The 23,661-nt window shown below is 49.5% G+C and overlaps 8 protein-coding genes across 8 annotated transcripts; 5 read left to right on the forward strand and 3 right to left on the reverse strand.

The window, feature by feature from the left end:
* Nucleotides 1–934: 934 nt before the first annotated feature.
* Nucleotides 935–5,336, reverse strand: EURHEDRAFT_513185 (uncharacterized protein; the record flags this gene model as incomplete). Its single annotated transcript, XM_040786138.1, has 3 exons — nucleotides 935–2,479; nucleotides 3,123–5,231; nucleotides 5,286–5,336. 3 exons carry the CDS (start codon nucleotides 5,334–5,336, stop codon nucleotides 935–937), a joined length of 3,705 nt encoding a protein of 1,234 aa, XP_040641839.1.
* Nucleotides 5,337–5,987: 651 nt separating this feature from the next.
* Nucleotides 5,988–10,050, forward strand: EURHEDRAFT_513186 (tRNA methyltransferase RSM22; the record flags this gene model as incomplete). Its single annotated transcript, XM_040786139.1, has 5 exons — nucleotides 5,988–6,053; nucleotides 6,119–6,304; nucleotides 6,426–6,728; nucleotides 6,786–7,037; nucleotides 7,702–10,050. The coding sequence occupies 5 exons, from the start codon at nucleotides 5,988–5,990 to the stop codon at nucleotides 10,048–10,050; spliced, it is 3,156 nt and encodes a 1,051-aa protein (XP_040641840.1).
* A 534-nt stretch (nucleotides 10,051–10,584) lies between these two features.
* On the reverse strand, nucleotides 10,585–11,151 carry EURHEDRAFT_513187 (DASH complex subunit SPC19; the record flags this gene model as incomplete). The annotated part of the gene is made up of 2 exons (XM_040786140.1): nucleotides 10,585–10,956; nucleotides 11,014–11,151. The coding sequence occupies 2 exons, from the start codon at nucleotides 11,149–11,151 to the stop codon at nucleotides 10,585–10,587; spliced, it is 510 nt and encodes a 169-aa protein (XP_040641841.1).
* Nucleotides 11,152–11,411: 260 nt separating this feature from the next.
* On the forward strand, nucleotides 11,412–11,918 carry EURHEDRAFT_375111 (F1F0 ATP synthase subunit i; the record flags this gene model as incomplete). The annotated part of the gene is made up of 4 exons (XM_040778716.1): nucleotides 11,412–11,448; nucleotides 11,539–11,568; nucleotides 11,702–11,752; nucleotides 11,866–11,918. 4 exons carry the CDS (start codon nucleotides 11,412–11,414, stop codon nucleotides 11,916–11,918), a joined length of 171 nt encoding a protein of 56 aa, XP_040641842.1.
* A 613-nt stretch (nucleotides 11,919–12,531) lies between these two features.
* On the forward strand, nucleotides 12,532–13,418 carry EURHEDRAFT_409482 (mitochondrial 37S ribosomal protein uS14m). Its single transcript, XM_040781086.1, has 3 exons — nucleotides 12,532–12,681; nucleotides 12,771–12,942; nucleotides 13,028–13,418. Exons 1-3 carry the CDS (start codon nucleotides 12,575–12,577, stop codon nucleotides 13,088–13,090), a joined length of 342 nt encoding a protein of 113 aa, XP_040641843.1. The 5' UTR covers nucleotides 12,532–12,574; the 3' UTR covers nucleotides 13,091–13,418.
* Nucleotides 13,419–13,554: 136 nt separating this feature from the next.
* Nucleotides 13,555–15,031, forward strand: EURHEDRAFT_472833 (uncharacterized protein; the record flags this gene model as incomplete). The annotated part of the gene is made up of 4 exons (XM_040785353.1): nucleotides 13,555–13,622; nucleotides 13,676–13,791; nucleotides 13,851–14,474; nucleotides 14,526–15,031. The coding sequence occupies 4 exons, from the start codon at nucleotides 13,555–13,557 to the stop codon at nucleotides 14,993–14,995; spliced, it is 1,278 nt and encodes a 425-aa protein (XP_040641844.1). The 3' UTR covers nucleotides 14,996–15,031.
* A 41-nt stretch (nucleotides 15,032–15,072) lies between these two features.
* Nucleotides 15,073–20,106, reverse strand: EURHEDRAFT_409484 (uncharacterized protein). Its single transcript, XM_040781087.1, has 3 exons — nucleotides 19,497–20,106; nucleotides 17,021–19,420; nucleotides 15,073–16,970 (listed from the first exon to the last, which is right to left on the reverse strand). The coding sequence occupies exons 1-3, from the start codon at nucleotides 19,812–19,814 to the stop codon at nucleotides 15,105–15,107; spliced, it is 4,584 nt and encodes a 1,527-aa protein (XP_040641845.1). The 5' UTR covers nucleotides 19,815–20,106; the 3' UTR covers nucleotides 15,073–15,104.
* A 395-nt stretch (nucleotides 20,107–20,501) lies between these two features.
* On the forward strand, nucleotides 20,502–22,295 carry EURHEDRAFT_409486 (allantoinase alX). The gene is made up of 2 exons (XM_040781088.1): nucleotides 20,502–21,224; nucleotides 21,282–22,295. The coding sequence occupies exons 1-2, from the start codon at nucleotides 20,712–20,714 to the stop codon at nucleotides 22,281–22,283; spliced, it is 1,515 nt and encodes a 504-aa protein (XP_040641846.1). The 5' UTR covers nucleotides 20,502–20,711; the 3' UTR covers nucleotides 22,284–22,295.
* Nucleotides 22,296–23,661: the final 1,366 nt, after the last annotated feature.

Raw genomic sequence — 23,661 nt, forward strand, 5'->3', positions numbered from 1 at the left:
CTGACCAGGAACGCTGACTCGACGACCTTGGCTCACTACTGCGGGTGTTTCCACCTATCGTCACTGATCGTCAAGCAAAGACTACTCTTAAAGCCCCAGTATCTCATGATCTGCTCGGATACATAACCCTTGCACTCGGAGCAAGCCTAATTGGGCTGCATCCTTGCTGTATTGCCGAAACCTGTTGCCTAAAAGAAACAGAGCGAATAGAGGAGATGGAAGATATCAGGTATAACCAATCCAGTACTCATGCTTGAGCACCGCCATTGCCATGTGTCCGGATATTCCTAGTTGGAGCATTGACCGGGACGACTTACCTTGCATTTGACACTGCATTCCTTAGTATTATCATTAGCCACAGCACGGTGCACAGATACGGCATAGGGAGTAAGGGAGTAAGGACAGAAAGTGTAGAGAGCAGAGCGCCACCATATCAGTCGAGTTTTGATTGGTTAATTCCGTCATAAGGTTAAGTAACACTCTAATCCCCAATAGTCAATTCCTTGACTTTTGTCGGATGAAGGGGTTTGGAACCGGAGTGGCTAAGCGGATGCAGACACTTGTATTTAATGGTGTGGGACTTGTCCAACAGTGCATATGATACAAATGCAAAAAAGGCGCCTCAAATTTGAGAATGTGATCCGGCTCGGTTTGCGCTTAAGAGACTTCAAGAATCCGGTTCCTTGTCCGGTTGTCATTACAATGCATGGGCCATGGTGATCGGAAGATCCCCGATTCAGGCGATTTATGCCGTTGTCCCGTTTGGGTCTCCACGGAGGCCGCAGGGCGAAATTATTTGTTGGAGCATTTTAGGACATGTGCTGGAATACAATAAGATGATAAATAGATCAACCATGTATACTGTAAGCACGGGAAATGTCTAGTGGTGTTTACAACCAACGTCACTATTGCTAGTAGACCCCAACAAATCGGGCTATCCCGGTCCAGCTCTATCACCCGGCAACATCGCATCCTTCAGCGCCGCTAGCACGGACGACTCCAGTCCCCAATCGCCAGTCCACTGGTCCATCTGCTTGCCACTTTTGAAGTGTTCCGCCAGATGATCTGCCCTTGCAGACCAAGTCTTGAAAACAATACCACAGAATCCACACCGACTATGCACATTGTTAGACTCTGTCCGACAGACATCCATACTGGGCAGTTTAGTGCAGCGGTGGAATTTGCGCAGGTGCTGCCAGAGATGGTCTTTACGACTGAACGTGCGCTCGGATTGGGGCCTTGTGGCGCAGATGTCGAACTCGTGCAGTTCGATGTGGGACATTGATGGAGTGGGGGTATCGCAGAATTTGCATGTTGATCCTGCTTGTCCATCGTTTGTATGCCAGGTCTCTGCGAGTTCTGGGACGCAAATCCACGACACTAGGGATAAGTGCACGCTTTTCTCGTGTCTGTTCCAGTCGTACTTTGTTGCGAATGTGTCAGTGCAAAACGTACACTGATATCGACGCTCTTTTTGTGATGATTGGCTCCGCACCCGTTTCTTTCGACATCTAATAGATGATCTTCTAGAAAGTAGTGGAAATGGCAAGCTCTCTCCAGAATGATAGCTCCATGCGGCACTGTCGGAGGATGCGTAGGAATTTCTACTGCCAACACTGGACGCAGAGGTAACATCGTCTGCGCTATTTTGGAAGATATCATCTACCCTGTGCGAGGTGTTCCAACTTGACCGGGTCATATCAGTGGATGTTGATGCGATTGCGTTTTTAATGGCCGATTCAGGCACGGGTTCGTCCTCGGGTGGTGACTGCTGCCACCTCTCCAGGGGTGTCAAGGACTCGATCCCGCTAGTCGGCATGGGTGAGCCGGCACGGAAGACCTGGGCTGGTCTGGAGAATTGTATCGTCTGTTTCTGGCGTCTCCGTGCATTGGTAAACCAATCAGACACCTGCTTCCTGGTGAAGTTGGTCTCACGAGCAAGTTCGGCTTTTTGCTCATTAGAGGGATATGGATATTCCTGATGCTGGTAATACCAGTCCCTCAAAATTTTCGCGCCTCTTTTCGAGAAATTCTGTCTATGAAAGCCGGTATTGCTTCGTGGGTAAATACCTTCTTCCTGGGTGTTATCGTGATCGCCCGGTGCCTGTGTCTGGCTAGGCTGTCCTTCTGTCTGCTCCGGAACCCCATGGAGATGACCAAGAACCGGCGTATCAGTCTCAAACCCTGCCGGTTGGCGTTTCTCTCCCCGAGCGAGGCTGCATTCTCTGAACAATGCAACACAGCTGGAGCACGAAGTAGCCGGGTTAGGATTCGCCTGTGTAGTCTGGATAATGAGGCATTGTAGCCGGTTTACACTGCAATGGCTACATGGTATAGGTGGACGATATGCACCGTTCAGCCAGAGACTGACATTGGTGAAGTCGTTTGGGGATTCGTTGTTGTCGATCTCAGCAAGTCCAGGTAGTTGTTCCCCGACAGGAAAGTCGTAGCCAATTGTTTGGTCAAAGTCACCAGAGCTCTGGTGTGCGAGCAGCTCGGTAAAGTCGAATGTATAATCCTCCGTGGAATCTACCTGAAGGCCAAATCCACTATGGTGATCCAAAGACGCTGTTGACTCGAGACCTACCGTCCAGTCATCCCACCGTATTCCATCGGAGATCGGGAATTGCTCCGTTGCCGCCGTCTCTAGCGCATTCTGAGTGTGATCGAACGGTACTAGCAGATCATTCAAATGCTTAGAGTCTTTTTCCATTGTCAAAATACCATACCAGCAATATTAGTCGAGAGAAACAAAAATGGTAGACAGCGCTGGTAGGTCTTTCGGAGTATGGAGGCGATATGAAGACGATAAGAGATGATTTTTCCCAACCGAGTCACCTGACCAAAGCGCGCCCTTGACTTTTATGAGAAAAAAAAGCAGAAGAGATTCACTTGCTCGTTATTTAATATCATTCTATACACTGAGGTAGTCTGTCTTACGGAAGCTGTGGACAGAAATGCACGATCTGACTCTATTAGACTACTGAGACATACAGGAACGGGAATGCAAAAATTATACTTCTATTTTCTCTTTTCTATAGGAATGAAACCTATTACTGGCAGAAATCTTTAACCAGGCCAGTGAGGATGTCCGTCACATGTCTAACACTTTCCGCATCAACCCATTCCTCCTTCGCATGGAGACCCTCGCCAGAAGGACCAAACACAATGGCTGGCGTACCAGCCTGAGTGAGTAAAGCTGCATCACACCAGATCGCCGCGCCCTCAACCGAAGGCGATCGTCCTAACGATTTCTTCGCAAGATCAGCCGTCTTCTGGACCAAAGGGTGATCATATGGGATCTTCTGGGTTGGACGAGAGATGGTGACCCGGGGGTCTGCGTATTTGAATCCCGGAGTTTTTTTGGCGATATCCGCCAGAATTTTTTGCATATCCCGGAAAATAGATTCGCCTGTCTGTCCTGGTACGGTTCGGAATTCCACTGTAATGGTGCACTTTGCTGGATAAGACGATGGCTCCTCGCCACCCTTGATTAGACCACAGTGGAGAGACGCCGGCCCAAGTACGTCGTCTACGGGAAGTTGGCGCTGGTACCTCTCTAGAGCAGTCAAGAAATGACCGGCCAAGAGGATCGAGTCGACTCCAGTGGCAGGGTTCGAGCCGTGGCCAGCAACACCGAGGATATCGATTTCCACCCAAAGGAACCCTTTGTGGGCAGGGACAATCGCACACATTGTCGGTTCTGGTATAATTGCACCGTCTGCTTTCCATCCAGCCTCGATGAGGTCGCGAGTTCCCTGGGAAGCGTCTTCTTCGTCGGACACGGCAGCCAGAATCACATCGCCACCAAGGGTACATCCACTCGTCTTAATCGCAGCAAAGGCCGATAGAGCTGCAGCTAGCCCACCTTTCATGTCCAAACTACCGCGACCAAACACAACAGGACAGCCATTTCTCTCTCCCAAGTTACCAGACAGCGGTTCATGGTCGTAGCTGGCCAGACTAACAGTGTCCACATGGCCATTGAGCATCAATGACTTACCGCCACCGCTACCACGAAGAACGCCAACGACTGAAGGACGACCAGAGACAGTTTCAATGCGGTGAGTTTCAATACCGCGATGCGCAAGCCATGCTGAGATATACTCGATTATGCCTGTCTCACCAGCGCCATCTGCAGCGGATAGAGTCACGTTTGACGAGTCAATTCGTGTCAGTTCTTGGGTGAGAGATACTGGGTCATCGATGGATACATCGTGAGGAATCGGGTATGGTCTATAACCTTCAGTGCTTAACAAAACCACGACTGAATCGCTTTTCAGAATACGTGAGCTTTCTTTCGATTCTGCAATTCGCCTCAATGCTGCAAGGCTTGCACTTCCACAAGGACCTGCAGTAACGCCTTCGGATGCTAAGTATTGCGCAGCACAGTGACTCTCGTAACAAGACACAGTGACGCTTGCATCTACATGTCGACGCAGGTCGTTCCACGCGACTGGTGTAACAGTACCGCAGTTCAAGCCATCCATGATTGTTGGTGTAGTTTCAACTGGTATCATCTGGCCAGCCTTAAGGCTCTGATATAAACACGCCGCTGTGTCTGGCTCTACCGTAACCACCTTCGGGCCCTCAGGACGAGCCTTGAAGTGCTTGACAACAGCATGTGCCAATGACCCCACGCCAACGGGCGTAACCACGGTGGTGCTCTGAAAACCTATGTCGGCCAACTGTGAGTCGATCTCGGTCATCATAGTCGAGTATCCGTCGACGATCCATGCCGGGATCTCCTCGTAGCCTTCAAACGAGGTATCTTGCACCAATAGCCCACCATCTACAGCCTGGGATGCTTTGGCGGCTGTCTGCACCGCACAATCATAGTCTGCTTGCACAACATGGACAGTGGCACCCTCACCGCTGATTAGGGCTTGAGTGTGAGCATCCATAGTACGTGGCACATAAATTTCGCATTTGATGGATAGCAGTTTCGCAATATATGCAACAGCCCGTCCATGGTTTCCGTCTGTCGCTGTGATGACAGTGAGAGGGCTCGGCGCCATCTTAATCCTCTCGGTCAATTCCGCCCATGATATAGTCGGCAAAAGCCCAAGGCGAGCCGTCAACGCGCGATATAGACCCCAAGACGCGCCAAGGACTTTAAATGAGGGAAGTCCAAGTCGGTTACTCTCGTTCTTGACGAGCACGGCACGAACATCAAGTTCTGTTGCCAGTTTAGGAATCGAAATCAAAGGCGTAGGGGAGTATCCGGGGAGCTGTTGGTGTAGTTTTATCGCATCGTTATGTGAGCTTGGACGAGGGTGATCAACAGCAGTGCTATCATAATTTTTGAAAAAGACAGGTCTTCGCGCTTCGGACATTGTTGCACTTCAGTTTTCAAAAATAAAACAAAGCAATTTTACATTCAGAACAATATAATGTTTCTGACAGCAATATATCTGTGTCAGCTATCGACGCCCTCTGACAACATCACACGCCCTCTGCTAACATCATACGCCCTCCGGGGACGTCTCCAACGCTGAGCTCGAGGCTAGCATAGACTTGAACCTAACCTTTATGCTGCCTATTTACTGACCCACCTTTCTATCAATCGATCTTATCCGAAAGGTAGCATTGTGTTTTGGATTTCTTGGACCCCGCAGTATGGACCGAACTAACAGAGAGTTGATATGTACCCGAAGCCCGCTTGTATATAAAATAATACTGATGAGTATATGCCAACGGCCAGAATATATAGTCATGTGGCTTTTCTGCGAAGAGTATTCTGTCTGATATCGTGAAAGACTTCCAAGACATTGAAGATATTATCTTGACTAGTAGGCGGTGGAGAACGCGGTCAGTTGTTTGTCTGTCCTATAGACACCCGTGATGATGCCGCGACGACATTCTGTTTCCATAGCATAAGGGGGGCATTTTTGTGTTATTCCATTGATCTTATTTCAGTCTTGGCAGATTGATGGAACACCTTCCACTCGTTGTAGCGGTCACTTTGCATTGATAAGCCAGCTATCATGACCACTTGGGCATATCCACCAATACTCCCGGAGCAGCTGGAGCATGAGGCAAACCGCGCGTTGGTAAGATTGGACCTATTGTCTGGCAATGTGCCGGAATAGCTTGTTAATTGAGGTTCATGGCCTAGGAAAGAGAACTAGAATGGCTCCTGCGCTCCCTACAAGACTCGCTCGCTTCCTTGAAAGAAGGTCTCCGTGACTGCGCTGCATTGCTTGCTCCGAAAGAACCGGGCTCGACATTGGTCCTGTCATCGCTACGGTCTGAAAATGTGAAAGGCTTCGTGACGAGAGTCGGGACAAAGATTGTGAAAGGGGTATGTCTTCATATGGATTACAATTTGGCACTTGTGCATCGGTCTCCGAGTTTCGTACATGAATGATTATTCATCCTGATGCAAACAGTGGAGCAAAATCACTAAAAGAGGGTCGTATTAGGATATCCAACTTCGATTAAACTCCCTTCCCTCATCCCGTGGCGCGGCAGGTACACGACTATGCTTGTCGACCTCCCCCGCCGCCCCAGAACTCGTGCTCGACCAAATGGTTGCTGTTAGGGATTCGGTCAACCAGTGCCTCGATATAGTCGACGTTAGCACCTGGACTGGTGACCCGTTGAATGCTACCTTTATTTACAGTCAATTGCACCTTTTGCATGAAACCATCACGGAGGCGCGGCAGATGCTGAAAGGTGAAGATGATGTCAAGAGCAAGTGGTGGGAGACAAGTGCAGACGAGAACGTGAGTATCTGATTTATCAATTTTTTGCTTGTCAGCGATAACTAATCTGATATATAGATGTTCAATCCCCCACTACCGCCCTATCTCTCGTTCCACCTCTCTATTGCCGATTCGGCCCTTCTGCTATGCCTCAGAACTTTGGAAACTACTGCAACTGCGCATGCACCAACAGCCTTTGCTTCTGACATTTCGTTAACTGGGTTCAACATACGAGACCGACTCTTCGGGGCTAGGCAACGCCCTCACGACGAGGCAAACGACCTGTTTACATGGAAGGGCGAGGAGGTGAGAGTCAAAGAAAAGATTCGCGTAGAGAGCCAGGACCCCAGTCTGATGGCTGTAATGGCCAAGCTGACTGCGCTTGAACATGAAGTGATGAAATGGACATCTGCCCTGAAAGTTCTTATGGGAAACGATGATACAGAAAGCGAGACATAGCTCCCTCCTCACCTGGAATATTATTGAATATAAGCAGAGCATAGCATATCAACATATCGGTAATGTAGATCTATGTCGCCCCAGAAAGCCTCTTATTGGTAACCAGAGATCCATAGAGCTTAGATAAGATACCAAAAAATTCAACGGCCAATGAAAGGTCAGGAATTTCCGATAGGCGCATGCCTTGTTCAACATCTCTTCAAGTGGCAATCCGGCTCTTCCTACTTGTCCGCTCGTTTTCCTTTGCTTCTGGTGTTTGTGGAAGGGGTTGAGCATGCTTTCAAGATATCCAGCCACCAGGGCCAGCCGGTCGTGCTCGCGCGGTTTCCGATCTGTCGCAAATTCTCCGCGACATCCCCGCTGCGGAACGGCGAGCTTCATAAACGAGAAGTTTTCTCGACAGACATTATCGTCAACAGCATCCTCGAAACCTTCAGTCCCTCGTTTTGAACAATGGCAAGCTGGGAAGAGATTAGCGTCGACTGCAGCTGCAGCTGCGCCCGAAGAACCTACAGCGCCCGAAGAATTTACGAAGTCGGCCCGTCACGAAAATCGCAAAGATGAGATCTACGGCTTGATCGACAAAATCAATGAGACAGATGGGGAGCTGGCTGAGCTAATGGAGGATCTGAGTGTTCCGGATGAATATTCTGGAGCTCTCAGTATCGACGGTCCGGAATTAGACAATGCATTCAGTGAGACTATCGGCCATCGAGACGAGCAAGCGCTAGAATCGCGAGTTAGGACGGCAAGACAACAATTTGGTGATGAATTACCGGATGATTATTTGAATGCCACGGAACTGAGACTGTACACACAGCTGTATGGCGAGCCAATCATTCGAGCGGAACAGTTAAAAGTCGAACAGGATGTCGATGAGGAGCCCGATAGACTTTATCGTGAGGACGGGGAGGGTGGATGGGAGGAAATTGAAGTCGAGCCGGAAGAAGAGTCAGACGAGCCCAAGGTGGTCTACGACATGGAAGTTGGTCCGCCAGTGAAGGAGACCATTTCAATGCAGCGGACAAGGGAGGTGGCCGAACAGCTTGGTGGAGAGATCATGCTGGAGGAATTAAAAGACGAGGCAGCGGATTCTACGCCACGTCTGCACCCTCTGACAACCGAAGGGAAATTTGCGACACATCCCAAAACCGTGAATATGCCAAAGGACAGCATGACCATCCCCATCACTGCTGTCCTTTCCAACTACTCCAACAGACACGTTGCAGAAGTTGCGCATCGCGTTTTTGGTGGAAGATTGCTTCCCCATTCTACGACAACGCCCCCTCCGCGCGCACAGATCCCCCAGCTTCCGATCCCTCTGCAGGCTTCCCAGCGTCACATGGGTGAGATGGAGGCAAACGCATACATCGCTGCTCTTTATCCTGGAATTTATGCATCTGCGCTGAGCACCTTGGTGGAGACTCGCAAGCGCCTGGGAACGGATTGGATACGCCGCTTGATGACACAGGACGGTGGCCCGAATGTGCTTGATGCGGGTGGTGGAGGTGCTGGTATTTTAGCTTGGAGAGATGTTCTCCGTGCTGAATGGGATGCCATGTACCCTGATCGCTCGAATACAGAACCTGTCCTTATGGGTAGGTCAACTGTGATTGCTGGGTCTGAATCTCTTCAAGCACGTGCAAGTTTGATGCTGGAAGATACGACTTTCCTCCCTCGACTTCCGGACTATGTCCATGCGCGTGAGAAGCCGACTTTGGATGACGAGAGAACTCCAAGGCGGAAACAATATGACATCATTATCGCACCTCACACATTGATGGAAATCGATGAGGAATATCTGCGGAGGCAACACGTTGAGAACCTGTGGGCTCTCCTCAACCCCAATGGTGGTGTACTGATCCTCCTCGAAAAAGGCCGCCAAAAAGGCTTCGAGGCTATCGCTGGTGCGCGTGAAATGCTCCTCAACCGCTACATCTCCAGCCCCGGGTCTACAGTGTATGATAACACGTTAGATTCCCCCAACGACAGCACCACAGTGCGAAAAGAAACCGGAATGATTGTTGCTCCTTGTACAAATCACGAAAAGTGCCCGATGTACAACGGCCCGGGAAACAAGGGCCGTAAGGACTACTGCCACTTCGAACAACGATACATCCGACCACCCTTCCTGCAGCGCATCATAGGAGCCAGAGATCGCAACCACGAAGATGTCCAATTCAGCTACGTCGCTGTCCAGCGCGGTAGAGATCTGCGCCAAAGAGACGGGATCGTGCAGGGTCCTCAGGCCGTGGAGGCCGCTTTTGCTGGCTACGAACACCTCTACGATATGGCCGCCGAAGAGGGCCTTCCTGAAGAGAGCTCCGAAACCGAAGCTGAAGCTTCATCCGCACCACAGGACACGAACGTTCTCATGGCTGAGCAGAGATCGACAGAACCCACCGATCCCTTCCACTCCCTCTCCCTCCCTCGCGTCGTCTACCCGCCCCTCAAACGTCGCGGCCACGTCGTCTTCGACTTCTGCACGCCAGCAGGTCAAATCGAGCGCTGGACCGTCCCCCGCTCATTCAGCCGCCAGGCATACAAAGATGCCCGCAAAGCCCGCTGGGGTGACCTCTGGGCTCTAGGAGCGAAGACACGAATCCCCCGAAAAGTTGTGATGGGCGATAAGCACGGTGACGGAAAGAAGGAGCGGTTAGCGAAGCGCGCTGCTGCGAAGGAAGCGATGCGCGATGAAGAGGAAGGATTTGATGAGGGTGAAGACCCGGAGGAAGGTTCGAAGAAATTGCCGGATTTGCCGATTCCAACTAAGAAGAAGGGAATAACTGTGCCAAGTTGGAAGAAGCATGCGGATAAAAAGACGTTGAGACAGGCTTCGAAGAAGCGTTCTATCGTTCAGTTGGCGGATGATAACTGGCAGTGATCTACTTGACAATAATGGTTTGGGAATGGTAAATGATGATTTACGAGCAGTTTGGCGCATTGTGATGGGGTTACCAGCATACCGGACTTAGCATTGGGTTTGTATATTATGTGTACGATACGTCGATTCTGTTGGGATAAAAGTATACTGTAAATAAAGATCTTCGCTCAAATGGCGATCCCATTTTTATTTGCATATGTATTCATAAAATTGCACTCATAACTTCGTAAAGAATCTCCTTTGGGATGTGGTGGAGACGAGCTCTAATCGAGCCTTCATGCTCCATCCTGTCTGCGAGGTGCGGTAGCCCTTTCATAGGCGTGGTCAACTGGGAAAAGGTCCCTGTCCCTCCTGCCGAATCAATGATTTCCAAGAAAGCCGATCTTCTCTGGAGCGTAGGTGCTCCTCTTCTGGACTGAGCAATCCAAACGAGCGAACAGCGGTGTGAGGCTTTAAACCTGGGTCGTAGTATTATTTATCGTAGCGGCCGTTTCAATATGTAGAATCAACAGTATGCTCATGCGCACGAATGGCTCAATGCGGCGCAGCCATACTCTTCCTCAGCTGCCGCTCCCGCTGTCTCCCCTGCAACTCCAATCGCTCAACAGCATACTGCAACCGTTCCTTTTTCTGAATCAACCTTCTCAACTCGGTTGCCTTTGCGGCATTTCCTTGTCGACTGCGATTGACGTTGCTCTGACTGCGACTTGTCGATGACTGACGGGGTTCATCCGAGAGTCTTCCCTCCTGAAGTTCGCATTTGGCTCGTAGACCCTGTTCGCGACGGGAGAGCTTTTCGACGTGGTTGGAGGCGAGGGATAGTAAGTGGGCGATGCTGGGGGTGATTTCATCGAGGAGAGATTGTTGGGCTTCGCGGAGCGTGGGTTCCGGCAGGAGCTCAAAGTGCTGTTGTTGGAAATGTTAAGCAACGTTTCAAATGCGTATATGGTTCTGAGTACTTACTCGTGTGCTTTGGAGGACTTTGCAAAGCCGGGGAAAGTCGTTCACACCAGAGTCCAATGTATTAATGGAGGAATCAAGGAGCTGGAGGGAAGATTGGAGGGAGGAAACGGACGAGGCGAGAGCCACAGGAGCAGTCATGGCAACAAAAATAGAGATTATTTCCAATATTAGAGGATTTATAGGTGCAAGTCTCGACTTGACGCCATTGTTGTTGTTTACAGCGACAGAGGGGCTCGCTTAAAGCGGCATGAGGCGGTGAGGCTAAAGCGGCGCGGGTCGGACCTCCGGACAAACCTCGTCGCTCTTCGTCCAACCGTCCTCTTAGCCGCATCATAAACGTTCCTCCTCAAGACAAAAAAAAAGACAGGACATTGTCTCGAACTAAATACTCTGTCACTATGTCTCTCCTTGGAAAGAAGTTCCCGGCGCCTGTCGGTAAGTTATTCTGGTCCCTTTTCCCCTCCGCGCCTGTGCGCTGCGTTCCGATAGGAGTTAGAGACTGACTGCTTTTGTGCTCATATATAGCCAAGCCTATGGCTCCCTTCTTCGCTGCCGGTATGTTTTGATCGACTGCTCGTCCTTATTTAGATTGGATCGCCATTATGAATATCGGATGGGAATACTGGATACACTGTTCAATGGGAGCGAGTATCTGCGGGGACATGCGGTTCTAACATGCGGGTTATAGGCGTTGTCGTCCTCTACGGCATCAACTCTCTCGCCAACACTCTGTCGCAGAGTGAGTGACCCCAATCCGACTCCGTCTTCTTTCGAACAAGCTCTTTGGAATCTTTCCCGTGACTGGTCGAAGGAGACGGTTGAAGATGTGACCATCGCTAACTCTCCAAATAGCCGACGAGTTTAAGAACGACCCCCGCAACCCCAACGCCGGCAAGAAGCACTGAATTAGTCGACTTGGTGATACCTTTATGGAGGAATGAAAATGGTTGTGGGTGGCTTGATGCCCGGATTGCTGTTTCGCGTTTGTCTACATATTGCGGACAGTTACTCTGTACAAGCATATAGATAGTCCTGTCACGGACATTTTGATGAATTGACATTGTACCACTACCGTCTTCCATACCCATCCTGTTTCTTTGTCCGACAGTCGATTTTCTGTCGGTGACCTCGGTAATGCTTGAAGATTGTGCACCTTGACGATAGCCTATATCTATGGCCAAATATGATATCCTTCTTTCGCCCATTTGAAAATTCGAGATGTCTTCCTGGTGGAAAGGCTCCAGTTCTGCGATTTGTATGCAATCCGAAAGAGCCGATAACGGAGCATTGGCTTCTCATGGACCTGGAGTACCATGACTACATTTTAGACACTTTCGGAAAAATCAAGTTTGCTACTTCAACCAGGAAACAACCTTAGCAAACTCTCTCATCATGATTTCCCGCGTAGAACTATGTTGTACAGCAGTAGTATGGAACCAGTGGCACATGTACCCGCCCTAGTCCCAATCAGGAAGGCGACTTTTCTCTCCGCCGGCCAAACCTCAACTTCCATTTCGCCTTTGCGCCGACAACCTCAACGCACGACGAACACTACACCATCATGTCGCAATTCAGAGCAAAGAGACTAGATCTTGGTGGCTTCATCAATGCCCGTGTGGTCCGTGACCATACCAAGCGCAAGGTGTACGAGCAGTACGAGCCCGAGCGGTATGAACTCCACGACATCACCCCGGATTCGCAGCGTTATTTTGGAAATAATTGGGATGGGATACTGACCATTGTCTTTATGAAAATAGCCAAGCGCTCCGCTACATCATCCGCAACACCACCCTCCCCCAGCGTGCCCGTGCCCAGGCCCAGCTTCAGCTCTCCCAGATGCACGCCTACACGCGGCCAACGCAGATCAAGAACCGCTGTGTGGCAGGTGGAATTGCTAGGAGTGTCTTCCGGGACTTCAGAATTGCGAGGGTGAGTGTCCTTTTATCCTTCTGCAGCTGGCACTGGCAGTCTCCGGGGTTTCGGAACAGCACAGCTAACGCCCTGGGTTTTACAGTACCAATTCCGTCAACAAGCACTGGCTGGTGAGCTCCCGGGTGTGAAGAAGGCGAGTTGGTAAAAGGGATATATTTTTTGTTATATTATGATGGTGATCAGGCAATACGATTTGGGTCAACCGGTTTCGCACAAAAGGCGTTTTTTTATCCATTCATACCTTATGAGAAGTGTACAATAGGTCATAAATACTGGTGGGATTACAATGGATCTTCGAAATCTTCCATTTCTTGGTCTGTGTGACTATTGGCCGGAAAGGCGTACTTCTGGACTTTCATATTGGGGACAAACAGACTGCAGAGTATCGATATTCTAGCAAACAAACTGCTTTCACCTATCAACTTCACCACGCATAAAAAGTTGATATATACAATTGATATTCACTACTGGCAGCTTCTTCCTTTCTTTTTCTTTGTTTTCGTCCGCCTCTTCCTTTTCTCTGCCTCTCTAACCTCATCCATCTCTACATCTTCCCACTTCTCTAAATCCCAAAAGCGCAGACAGAAACAACAATATCTTCAGAGCAAAATGTTTGTCTTTCGCCCCAAGGACCTCCCTCCTGACCCTGTCTATCCTGCGAATCTCAAGGAACTAGGGTAAGTTATATCTCCCCTCTCAAAGCATGAATAGAACCTCACCAAGAGCATAGATACTTCATCACCGACAACGACCAGATCAAGAAGATCTCAAACCCAGAGCAAGAATTCCAGTTCAGAATCAATCGCAACTCTCGCTGGAATGACGCCCAACGAGAAGCCATGAATGGTGAGCCTTTTCCTCTACTCTCCTTCACTTCAATAGAGGAAACTAACTAACTTCAACAGCCTGTATTCGCACCGTCGTTTACTCCCGTCTCCGCGACCAGGGCATGACAACCCTATGTCTCCCGCTAACCGCAAGTCCCAAAGAACCACATGTCCCAATCTTCGTCTCATCCAACCTCTCCACCGCCAAACGCATCATCGTCGTCTTCGGAGAACCCATCCAGGACGTTGGCATTTGGGCCTATCGAAGCGTCAGCATGCAAGGCATCAGTGCTGGTTCAGCAGTCTCGCTGGCGCAGGAGATCCTCCGTCCCCAGGAAAAAGACGACCAGAATCAGCACCAGCAACAGACTCCAGAATCTAACGGCAAGCCGCAGCGCGTCACTTCTGACACAGCTCTCATTCTCGCAAACACAGGCCAGCTCATCTGGCACTGTGGTGGCCGCCGTGTTATCACCCATGCTAGCTGGATGGCTCTTCCGCGGCGTTCGGCTGTTGATCCACCGTACACGATGACGGGTCGTAACTCGGTTCCAGGAAATGCTAATTGGCAGGAACATGTGGAGAGTGTTTTTGAGGAGGTTCTGGCTGCGAGGGGACGGCTTGTTAGGGAGGATGCTAAGATTGATATCATTGGTATTTCTGAGGGTGGGCTTGGTGTTATTCGGTATTTGGCGAGTAATTGTATGATCTCCGTTCCCTAATTTTGTGACTAGTCGCTCATATTTTGAATAGGGTCCTCTTGGAGCCCTTACATCAACGCAATCTGCCTCGCTAGCCCCCTCCACTTCGCAAACATCGACTTAAGCCTATACGACAACGACTCCGACTCCGACTCCAACTCAAACTCTAACACCAATCAAGCCAACCCCAACTCATTCGCCTCCTTCCTCCTCGCCCGCGGCCGCGCATATGTCGTTTCCCCCGAACCCCTTGGTGTCCCCGTCCCCGGGATCGAAGAGCACGGTTGTAACTGCTTTGCGTCTGGGGAGGAGTTGAATATCGAGTGTGTTATGGGGGCGTCTTGGAAGGAGATGATGCAGTGGTTTGAGAAGGTGCATGCGGATACGGAGTATTGTGAGGATCGGTATGATGTGACGACTGTTGATGCTGAGGGGGGTTTTGGTCCAGTGGGTGGTGTTGAGGTTGTTCATGCGGGTGCCGATGGTGAGAATAATAATAATGTTGCGATTGGGGAGGTTTAGGGTTCTCATTGTGTATTTGGCACAGCGTATCTAGCGGGGTTATCAAGATGAACATATCATTTGGTAAGAAAGACAATACATGAAATAATAAATTCGTTATTCCAATCTATCAAAAGAAACACCTACTTATACGTCGGCCCACAGGCACGTCAATCTCTACATACTCCCTCCAAATCTCCCTCTTCCACTCATCCAACGAAATAATCCTATCCCCATATGGTACGCACAACCCAGGAACCCTCTTCATCCTCTCCGTATCCCACTTTGGAATGTACAAAAAGTCATGCGCCCTATCACAGATATTCATCTGCAACGTCCCGTTCTTCAACCGCTGATAACAGTCCCGATCGAAGGTTAGATTGATACAATCGCGGCACCACCACATTTCGCTCGCAGTCGTCCAGCCATAGCCGCAGTTTGCGTCGCAGACGGCGAAGATCGGGCGAGTATGTGAATGAGAGGCTTGCTGTTGTTCTTGCAGTTCCTGTATCTGTTGCTGGAGTTGTTGTTGCTGTTGCTGGTTTTCCTTCTTGGTGCTGCTGTAGTTGTCAATGCTGCTTTTGCCGGCGGTGTTGTATTTTCGGTTGAGGACTTCGGTGTCTCGTCGGGTGCTGCGGCGGTGTTTCCTGGTTTCGGTAGGTTTGGTGGGTTTCTGGACATCGGCCTCTCGGGTGTTGGGCATGGAAGTCGGGCTTGTTGTTCTCTTGCTGGAGTCGAAGACCGTTCGCTGCTCTTCGGGGGTGTCTTCAAGTTCCTGGTCGCCGCCTAGTCCTGCCATGACAACGGCAGCGCGTGCGTTCTTGTCGTCCTCTAAGGGTAAGAACACGAGCAGCAACCGCCAGTATGCGAGATAGTCGTTGTCGTAGTCACCGTCAGACAGGATCTCCAGAGCCATTTTCACCACGCTGCGAGCAATTTGCTTGGCCCTGAGTCTGTCACCCTGCACATGGTAGTATCTTGCAAGGTACAACTTTGCAGGGAATACAATGTTGTTCTCGGATGTCTCATCTGGTAGGATAGTCGAGATTCGTTCCAAATAAGACCTGGCTACATCGGAATCTCGCTCGGCTGCTCTCGCGCGCCGGAGATAGAGGGGTGCCAATTTCCGGGTGAGGTCTGGAAGGATAGCTTCGACTTCGAGGACTGTTCGGGGGAGATCGTCTTTAAGTGCGAGTTCCCATAAGCCAATGGCCCGTTCCTCGTTTTCGGGTTGCTGATAGACGGCATTTGCGTAATAGTAGCGGAGGTAGTAGAGACTGGTGCACACCTGACGTTTCACAGCGGTGTTGATGGCGTTTTCATATATCCTTTCCAGAAGATCAAACTGGCTTGTTTCGATGGCGGTCTGCAGCAGAACATCATGGAGGCTTTCGTGAGCTGCAAGACTCACCATCATATCTGCTAAATTCTGTGAATCTCCTGTCGGCTCTTTCTGGATTGTGTTCAACAAGTTGACAATGTCTTTCCATCGTTGCTGGGAGCGATACTGCTCCATTATCACCAGAGTACGATCACCACCTGTATAGTGTGCCTTGACTGACCGAGTATGAAAATGGATAGCTCGATCAAACTGGCCTACTACCCAGTATCTCTGTCCCAGGTCAAATAGAATTTCAGTTAGCGATTTTTGGAGTCTAAGTTTTCCGTTCAGTTCGTTGTCTGTCTCGAAACGTTTCACGATAGTTTCCAGAATTTGGATGGCTTCGCTGTTGGATGTTGTTGCGTGTGCTAAGTAGTAAGAAGCTCGCCAGTTCTGGGGGTCTAGCTCTAATGCTCGACGGCATCTCGCTTGGGACTCAGAGGCGAAAGAAAAGCTCTCAAGTATGATGGCTACTTGGACTTCCCACAGACTGTCTTTCTCCTCGATATCTAACAGCCGCTGCGACCATTCCTCAACTTCATGGATCCTGTCCAGACTGGGTGCCATTAGATCAACTGACGTGCCACCTGCTAAATACTCGTTGGAGCCCTCGAGCTGAGAAAGTTAGCCAGATTCCTCGCTCATAAGACCAAGTAAATACAAACCTTGTCAAGGAAATCAAAAAGGAAGAAGAACGCATTGCGGGCAAACGGCCGCATAGATGGACACCGCAGCCAGTGCACTGCCATCCGTTTTGCAAAAGGTAGAAGCAGCACCTTCTTCGGGTCCGGGCTAGTCATAAGCTCAGAGATCCAGTCTCGATCCTTCAAATTCAAGATCTCAGAGATAACCGCTGAATCCCCAAACCATCGTAGGACCTGCTCTACACCTGCATCACTGTCCAGCCATGTAGTACGGATTTGCGTCCCCAACTGCACAGCTTTGGTAGCATCATCAGCCCAGACTAATGCATCTGTTGCAGTATCTTCGGTAAATAGTTTCAAAAGGCGAGGTCCAACGGCACTTTTCAATTCGCGGTCTGCAAACGCTAGATCCACAGAGGACAGGTGTTGAAGGACGTAACTTATAGCGTACGGACGTAGTATTTCTGATCGCTCGTCTCTCTCTTCGGTAAGGATGCGTAGACAAGTTAGGGCCATCTTGATCTCTGACGCATCTTTGTCGTCGCGATAAATGCGACATCGCTTGCCGCTGAGTTTTTGTTCAAAAAACGTTTCAAAATCAAATTTGCCATAAACTTCCGGCGGACAAACTGTACGAAGAAAATGTCTAACGATTGACACTTCATTGGGTTGAACTCGTGCTGAAGTGTCAGAGCTAGAGTCTTCCTGGATGACCTGGCTTTTCTCGGGAATCAACTCCGGGATCTCGTAGGAACTGAAGTCAATATCGCCATCGGTGTCAATGTCAAACAAATGATACTTTAGAGAGAGCTTTGATTCAAGCGGTAAAAGTGAAAGCTCTCCGCTCTTCAAGTAGAGCACGGACGCCATCTGATAGGGCTTGAACCATTCTCTTCCATGAAGAATCCAGAGGATAATCTCGTTAATTTCTGAGAGTTCTTTGAGAGTCCTCGTATTGTTAAGCTTATCGATTTCAGCAAGAATCTGCTGGGACCGTTCCTTCCCGGCGTCAGCGAGTACACGGTCGATATCGTTCACATAATCCAACGAGCCGATACGTTTTAAGACTGTGTTAACTCTGAAAAAATCACCTGCTGTCCTCTGGCATAGAGTATCGCAAATCTTCTTTCGCAGTGCTGGAACTCCCATCCGTGAGGTGTCCTTGAGTGCGTCTATACTGTTCATGCGCGACTCGATGAATAGCTCTACGTCTGATCGATTCCTGGCGCTAATTGGGATGCTTTGGAAGAAAACACCTTTAACGGTTGCCAGCTGCTCGAATGCTCTTGTATGGCCGTTCAGCAAGATACGAATATGTCGGTCCTTCCAAAGCTTAGAGGCCTTCTGAAGGAACCTAACGAAGCCATCCCCGATCACATCGCCCAGGCCATCGATGATAATGAAGAATGTTGCATCCATGCGGTCCAGGTCATTGTTATCGAAAAGGAGCTGCGACAGGATCTCATCTGGATCCAAGTCTTTGGTTTTCTCACAGATGCTAGCAACAGATTTCAGGTAAGATGCATCGGACTGAACGAGCTGCCAAATTATAGACTTGGCGATGACGTCGAAATGGTTGGCTTTTCGGACTTCTTCTTTAGACTCGCCCTCAAGGAAGTAGAAAGCCACCAGTGTCCGTGAGCCCGAGTCTTCCGCGGCACTACGGTTACGGAGACTTCGAATAACTGTTGAGGTCAGGTAGCTCTTGCCGGAGCCTTCGACGCCCTTGATAGCCAGGATGGGCGATCGGCCTTTACGGTTGCTCTCCCACGCGGCGTATCTTGGGTCGTCAAATATCCATTGGCCAGTGCCGGGGACCACTGATTTGCGATAGTTGTGATAGTTCCGGTGCCAGTACGGATCGGGCTCTTTCTTTACGGGATCAAGTTTATTTTCGTCAATGGCTAGGGTCTTCAAGACAATATCTCGTCGACGTTTGATCTCATGTTCTTTTCGCTGGTCGAACCGATCCTCCATCAGGACATCGATCTTCTCATCCATCTCATGGCTAACGGCTAAGTTCTTTTGGGTATTGGTCACGGCCTCGGATACAAAGTTGAACATTTGTGCGGTGACCAATCGACCCTCTTGGTCCACAAGGCTGGACATCTTCTGCAGCAGGTCGTCGATGTCATTGTCGTCAAGGAAGAGAATTTTCGTAAAGACTCGTAGCTTCTTGCGTTTGGAGCGACTGAGTTCAATGGTCCGGTCACAAACCTCGACAAAGAGCTGCAGATGTTGACAGGCGACTTTGGTCAGTTTGGTATCCATGCCACCCCGGACATAATATTCCATGCGGCCAAGGTACTGAGCACACCGATCCAGGAGGTCAGCCAGGCTCTCGAAGACACCCTGATAGCCTTTCCAGGCCGATATTACGTAGCTTATGACATTGAAACAAAGGTCTGTGGGACCAAAGACCTTGGGCCAGGGAACACAGTTAGATAGCGTTCTTGCAGTGGTGCAATGGAAGCCTGACGAGACAGAAGTATCTCACCTCGGACGCTCCCTGAGAGACGATTTCCCCGACAGTCTGGATGACTTGCAAAGTGGTGTTGAACGTAGCACGAATGGTGCTATAGACCTTAGACTTGGAGGCAGACGACTCCTCACGGGCCTCCTGCGCCAGGTCAAGCCGGGCGAGGACATCATCAATGGACAAATTAGTTTTGATCTTTTTGGTATCCCCGCCGGTCAGCTGAATAACCCGTGCTTGAACCTGGGCCCAGATGGCGGATATTTCCTTGTTGGCGGCAGCATCGAGGCTAGTGGGTGTTGAGTTGCTGGCGGGGGTGGAGACGTGCTGGACAGTCATCTCGATGGGAGATGCTGCTGGTCAGCCGATCTTTGGAGAAGAGAAATCGACGGGCATCCGTAGAGCAGGCGAGAAGAGTATAATATATATTTCCCAAGCTCTGTCAGCCTAGCCTTAGGATGCAGGATCTTAGACTGACGCTTGTTGACGCTTATTTGAGAGACCAGTTGGCACGGGGCAAAAGTCCCCGCCATGCAATACAAAGCGCAGGCTGAGCGGCGATACATCATCCCGGATGCAGGATTGAGTGTCAAGTGGAGGGGGACAGTTCATGGGGGACGATCTGGGAGCTCTGAGTGGAATGTGGTGAGATGGAAAAGCGGTGGTGGTATGTCAGAGAGCAGGTGACCCGGATTACGATATCATGTGACGAACTCGACACAGTCATTTTCTGGGCAGTTACCTCGAAGATAGCATAGTATCACAAGATAATAGCAGTAGAACCTACGATTGCTGGTCAATTGCTCTGGCACAACATTTCCGAAACGGGTAATATTGAAGCTATCTGAGTCATGGTCACGTGGACGTGGCAAGATCTCAACTCCAATCTACAATTTTTTTCTAAAATTGATTGAACCCAATAGGTTATATCCTGATCGTAAGAATAGCAAAGAATATGAGGGAATTATGCATAGAGTTTAGCCCAATTGCGGTGTGGATTCGATCGAGTAAATTCGCCGTTGCCATCGAGTAATTCCAGACTCCGATAGAAAACGATAACCGATGGATCTTCCGAGATAAAGTCGCCTCTTATCTCGTTTTCCTTTTGGATTTCTTTTCCTGTGGCGTACAAGCATTCTCTTCTTTTATTCCCCTTTATTCCTTTCTTTCGCTTCTATTCGCCTCTCTTTCTTGCTTCTATACATTCTCTGTTTTCAATTACAGCCTACACTCGCTATGGCCTCAACCACAACCACAACCACCGCCATGGATACCATCGCCGTCGTAACCTCGTCGCGCGCTGTGATTTCCGGTCGTTTGACTTCAGCCACCATTGTCATCTCTCGTCGAACTGGCAAGATCACTGCTGTATTCGACTCGGTCATTCCCGCCAATGAATTCCCTGAGGGAACCCCGTATACCGACTATTCGCCCCATGTTCTGCTTCCCGGCTTGGTCGATGCTCATGTTCACCTCAACGAACCCGGCCGTACTGAATGGGAGGGCTTCTATACTGGTACTCAGGCTGCGGCCTTTGGAGGCGTCACTACCGTCATTGACATGCCGCTAAACGCTATCCCACCCACAACTACCGTTTCCGCCTTCAAGGAAAAGCTCCAGGCGGCTGAGGGCAAGTGCTGGGTTGATGTTGGCTTCTATGGTGGTATCATTCCTGGCAATGCTTCCGAGCTCAAGGCCCTTGTCCATGAAGGCGTTCGTGGCTTCAAAGGGTTTCTATGTGACAGCGGTGTAAATGCACCTTGCCCTTCTTTTATCCCTAGCGTGTCACAGGCTTACCCGTCTTAGGTCGAAGAGTTTCCGATGGTAACTTCGGAGGATATCAAAAAGGCGATGATTGAATTAGCAGATCAACCCACCACCCTCATGTTCCACGCAGAGATGCAACCACATGATACATGTCAGGAAAGCAGGACACAACACGAGGAATCCGGACCTGTCGAAGCATATTCAACCTTCCTGGCATCCAGGCCATCTTCTTGGGAGACCAGTGCCGTCGGAGAAATACTTTCCCTGGCTCATCTTGCACCTAAGCTTCACCTACACATCGTTCACTTATCTGCCATGGAGGCCATTCCACTTCTGCGCAAGGCTCGTTCCCAAGGCATCCCCATCACAGCCGAAACATGCTTCCACTATCTTTCCCTGGCGGCAGAGGAGATCCGCGATGGAGACACGCGCCACAAATGTTGCCCACCAATTCGCTCCCAGTTAAACCAGGACGCCCTTTGGACCGAACTGGAACACCATGGGGACGATGAAGGTGTCATCAAAACCGTTGTCTCAGATCATTCACCCTGCACACCCGATCTCAAACATCTTCCTGCGCACATCCCCCCAGGAGAAGCCGACAGCACCCACAACGGCAGCTTTCTCTCAGCCTGGGGTGGTATCTCGTCCGTGGGCCTGGGCCTTCCCATCCTCTGGACAGAACTCAGTCGTCGCAAGGGCCTTACTGCCGCACCTGACGATGCCAATACCAAGCGTGCCCTCCAGGATATCGTGCGTCTCTGCTGCGCCAACACCGCCGCCCAGGTCGGTCTGCAATCACGAAAGGGTGATCTGGTTCCCGGTTACGACGCGGATATCTGCATCTTCGACGACACGGCTGAATGGACCGTCGAACCCAACACCATGCTCTTCCGCAACAAATGCTCGCCATACCAAGGACGTGTTCTTCGCGGCATGGTTCGCGAAACCTGGCTTCGCGGTGAAAAGGTCTTCAGTCGGAATACAGGGTTCAGTAACAAGACTCCTTCGGGTAGTCTCCTGTTGGATAAACGGGTTTGACCCTATCGCCCCTCTGTTTCTTTTTTTTTTTTTTTTTCTTGGTTTCTTTTTCTCCCCTCCGTTTGTCCCATTCGATCAACGGGGCTGTTGACAAAGTTACAGTCAACTTTTCGAGACGACCAATTCGACATTATACATGATTTGACGACATAATGATCTCGGTTATGGTTCCTTGTTATGACACTCGTTAGGATCGCAATAACTTGGCAGATAGAATATAGTAACAAGATCATAGCGTAGATATCTTGATTAGATAGATTTAATAATAACAGTTTCATGGAATGTCTCTCCTTCATGCATTCTATTGACAAAACCCTCAACCAATCTTGTACCATTGCCATCGACATGCTCTCCTCGTTACATAAACTGATCTCCATAACTAAAGCTGTCAAACACAAATCCATACAAGCATCTGAAAGATCAACTCAAACCAGCCGATGGTGAACCCTTAACATTTGGTCAACTCAATCTAGCAAGAAGTCTCCGGGCATCCACCCTCAATGAACCGAAAAGAATGCGCAGGGAACTCTTCAAACTTGATACACGTCTTTTGCTTGCCGGTAATCCCATCGATACAACTAGGTTCACAATCGCAAGTCTCTCCGGGGGAAGCCAAAAGCGCCTTCGCTCCAAAGGTAAATATGCTATATAATCTAACGGACCTTCTGCCGACATCTTTCAAGCAACCAGGTGTTACAGATCCCTAATGCACTAATCTCACGTGATTATGCGGGGAGTCAAGGCAGAATCATTGGACTGTAAGCTATGGTAATAATGCAGGAAGGACAGGGATCAGAGATGGTAGTTAACGAGCGCATCACGTGATCAACTACCATATACCATGGCTTGGCATTGGTAGATGGTATACAAGCGGAGGATATATAAGGACACTCATTCATGTACTTAGTTTAGTTCTTTGCAATCAATCTAGTTAATCAAGCATTGGTTACCTTCTAGTTTCTGACTCGTCCGCACTTAACCAACAACCCAGCATACGTGCTCGGTTGGCCTTGTTTCTCTATTCGTTACCTTTACCGTTTCTACTTGTTGATTATCTTACGGAGCCTGGAGGGGGCGATATACCTTCGACGTGATATACAGAGGACCTGGATGGTCATTGAGCATACGATTACTTGGAAGACACTTAGGGTAAGTGTCCTGTCTCGAAATACAACTAACTAGAACCCTAGGTACAATACGAGAGAAGCCAGGTTGTGACAGAATGATGTATATGGAAAGATGAGAAAAAGAGAAAGTAAAAGGATATAAAATAAGGGCTCTTATATAGACCACCAGCCAAGATTCATTCACTGTTAATTCCAGAAATAAGGCATGTAGACAGAAATTTCCTTAAAAAAAATTACAATATAAAATAACT

Source organism: Aspergillus ruber (assembly GCF_000600275.1).
Source record: "Aspergillus ruber CBS 135680 unplaced genomic scaffold scaffold00004, whole genome shotgun sequence".
In the NCBI taxonomy this organism is placed as follows: Eukaryota; Fungi; Ascomycota; class Eurotiomycetes; order Eurotiales; family Aspergillaceae; genus Aspergillus; species Aspergillus ruber.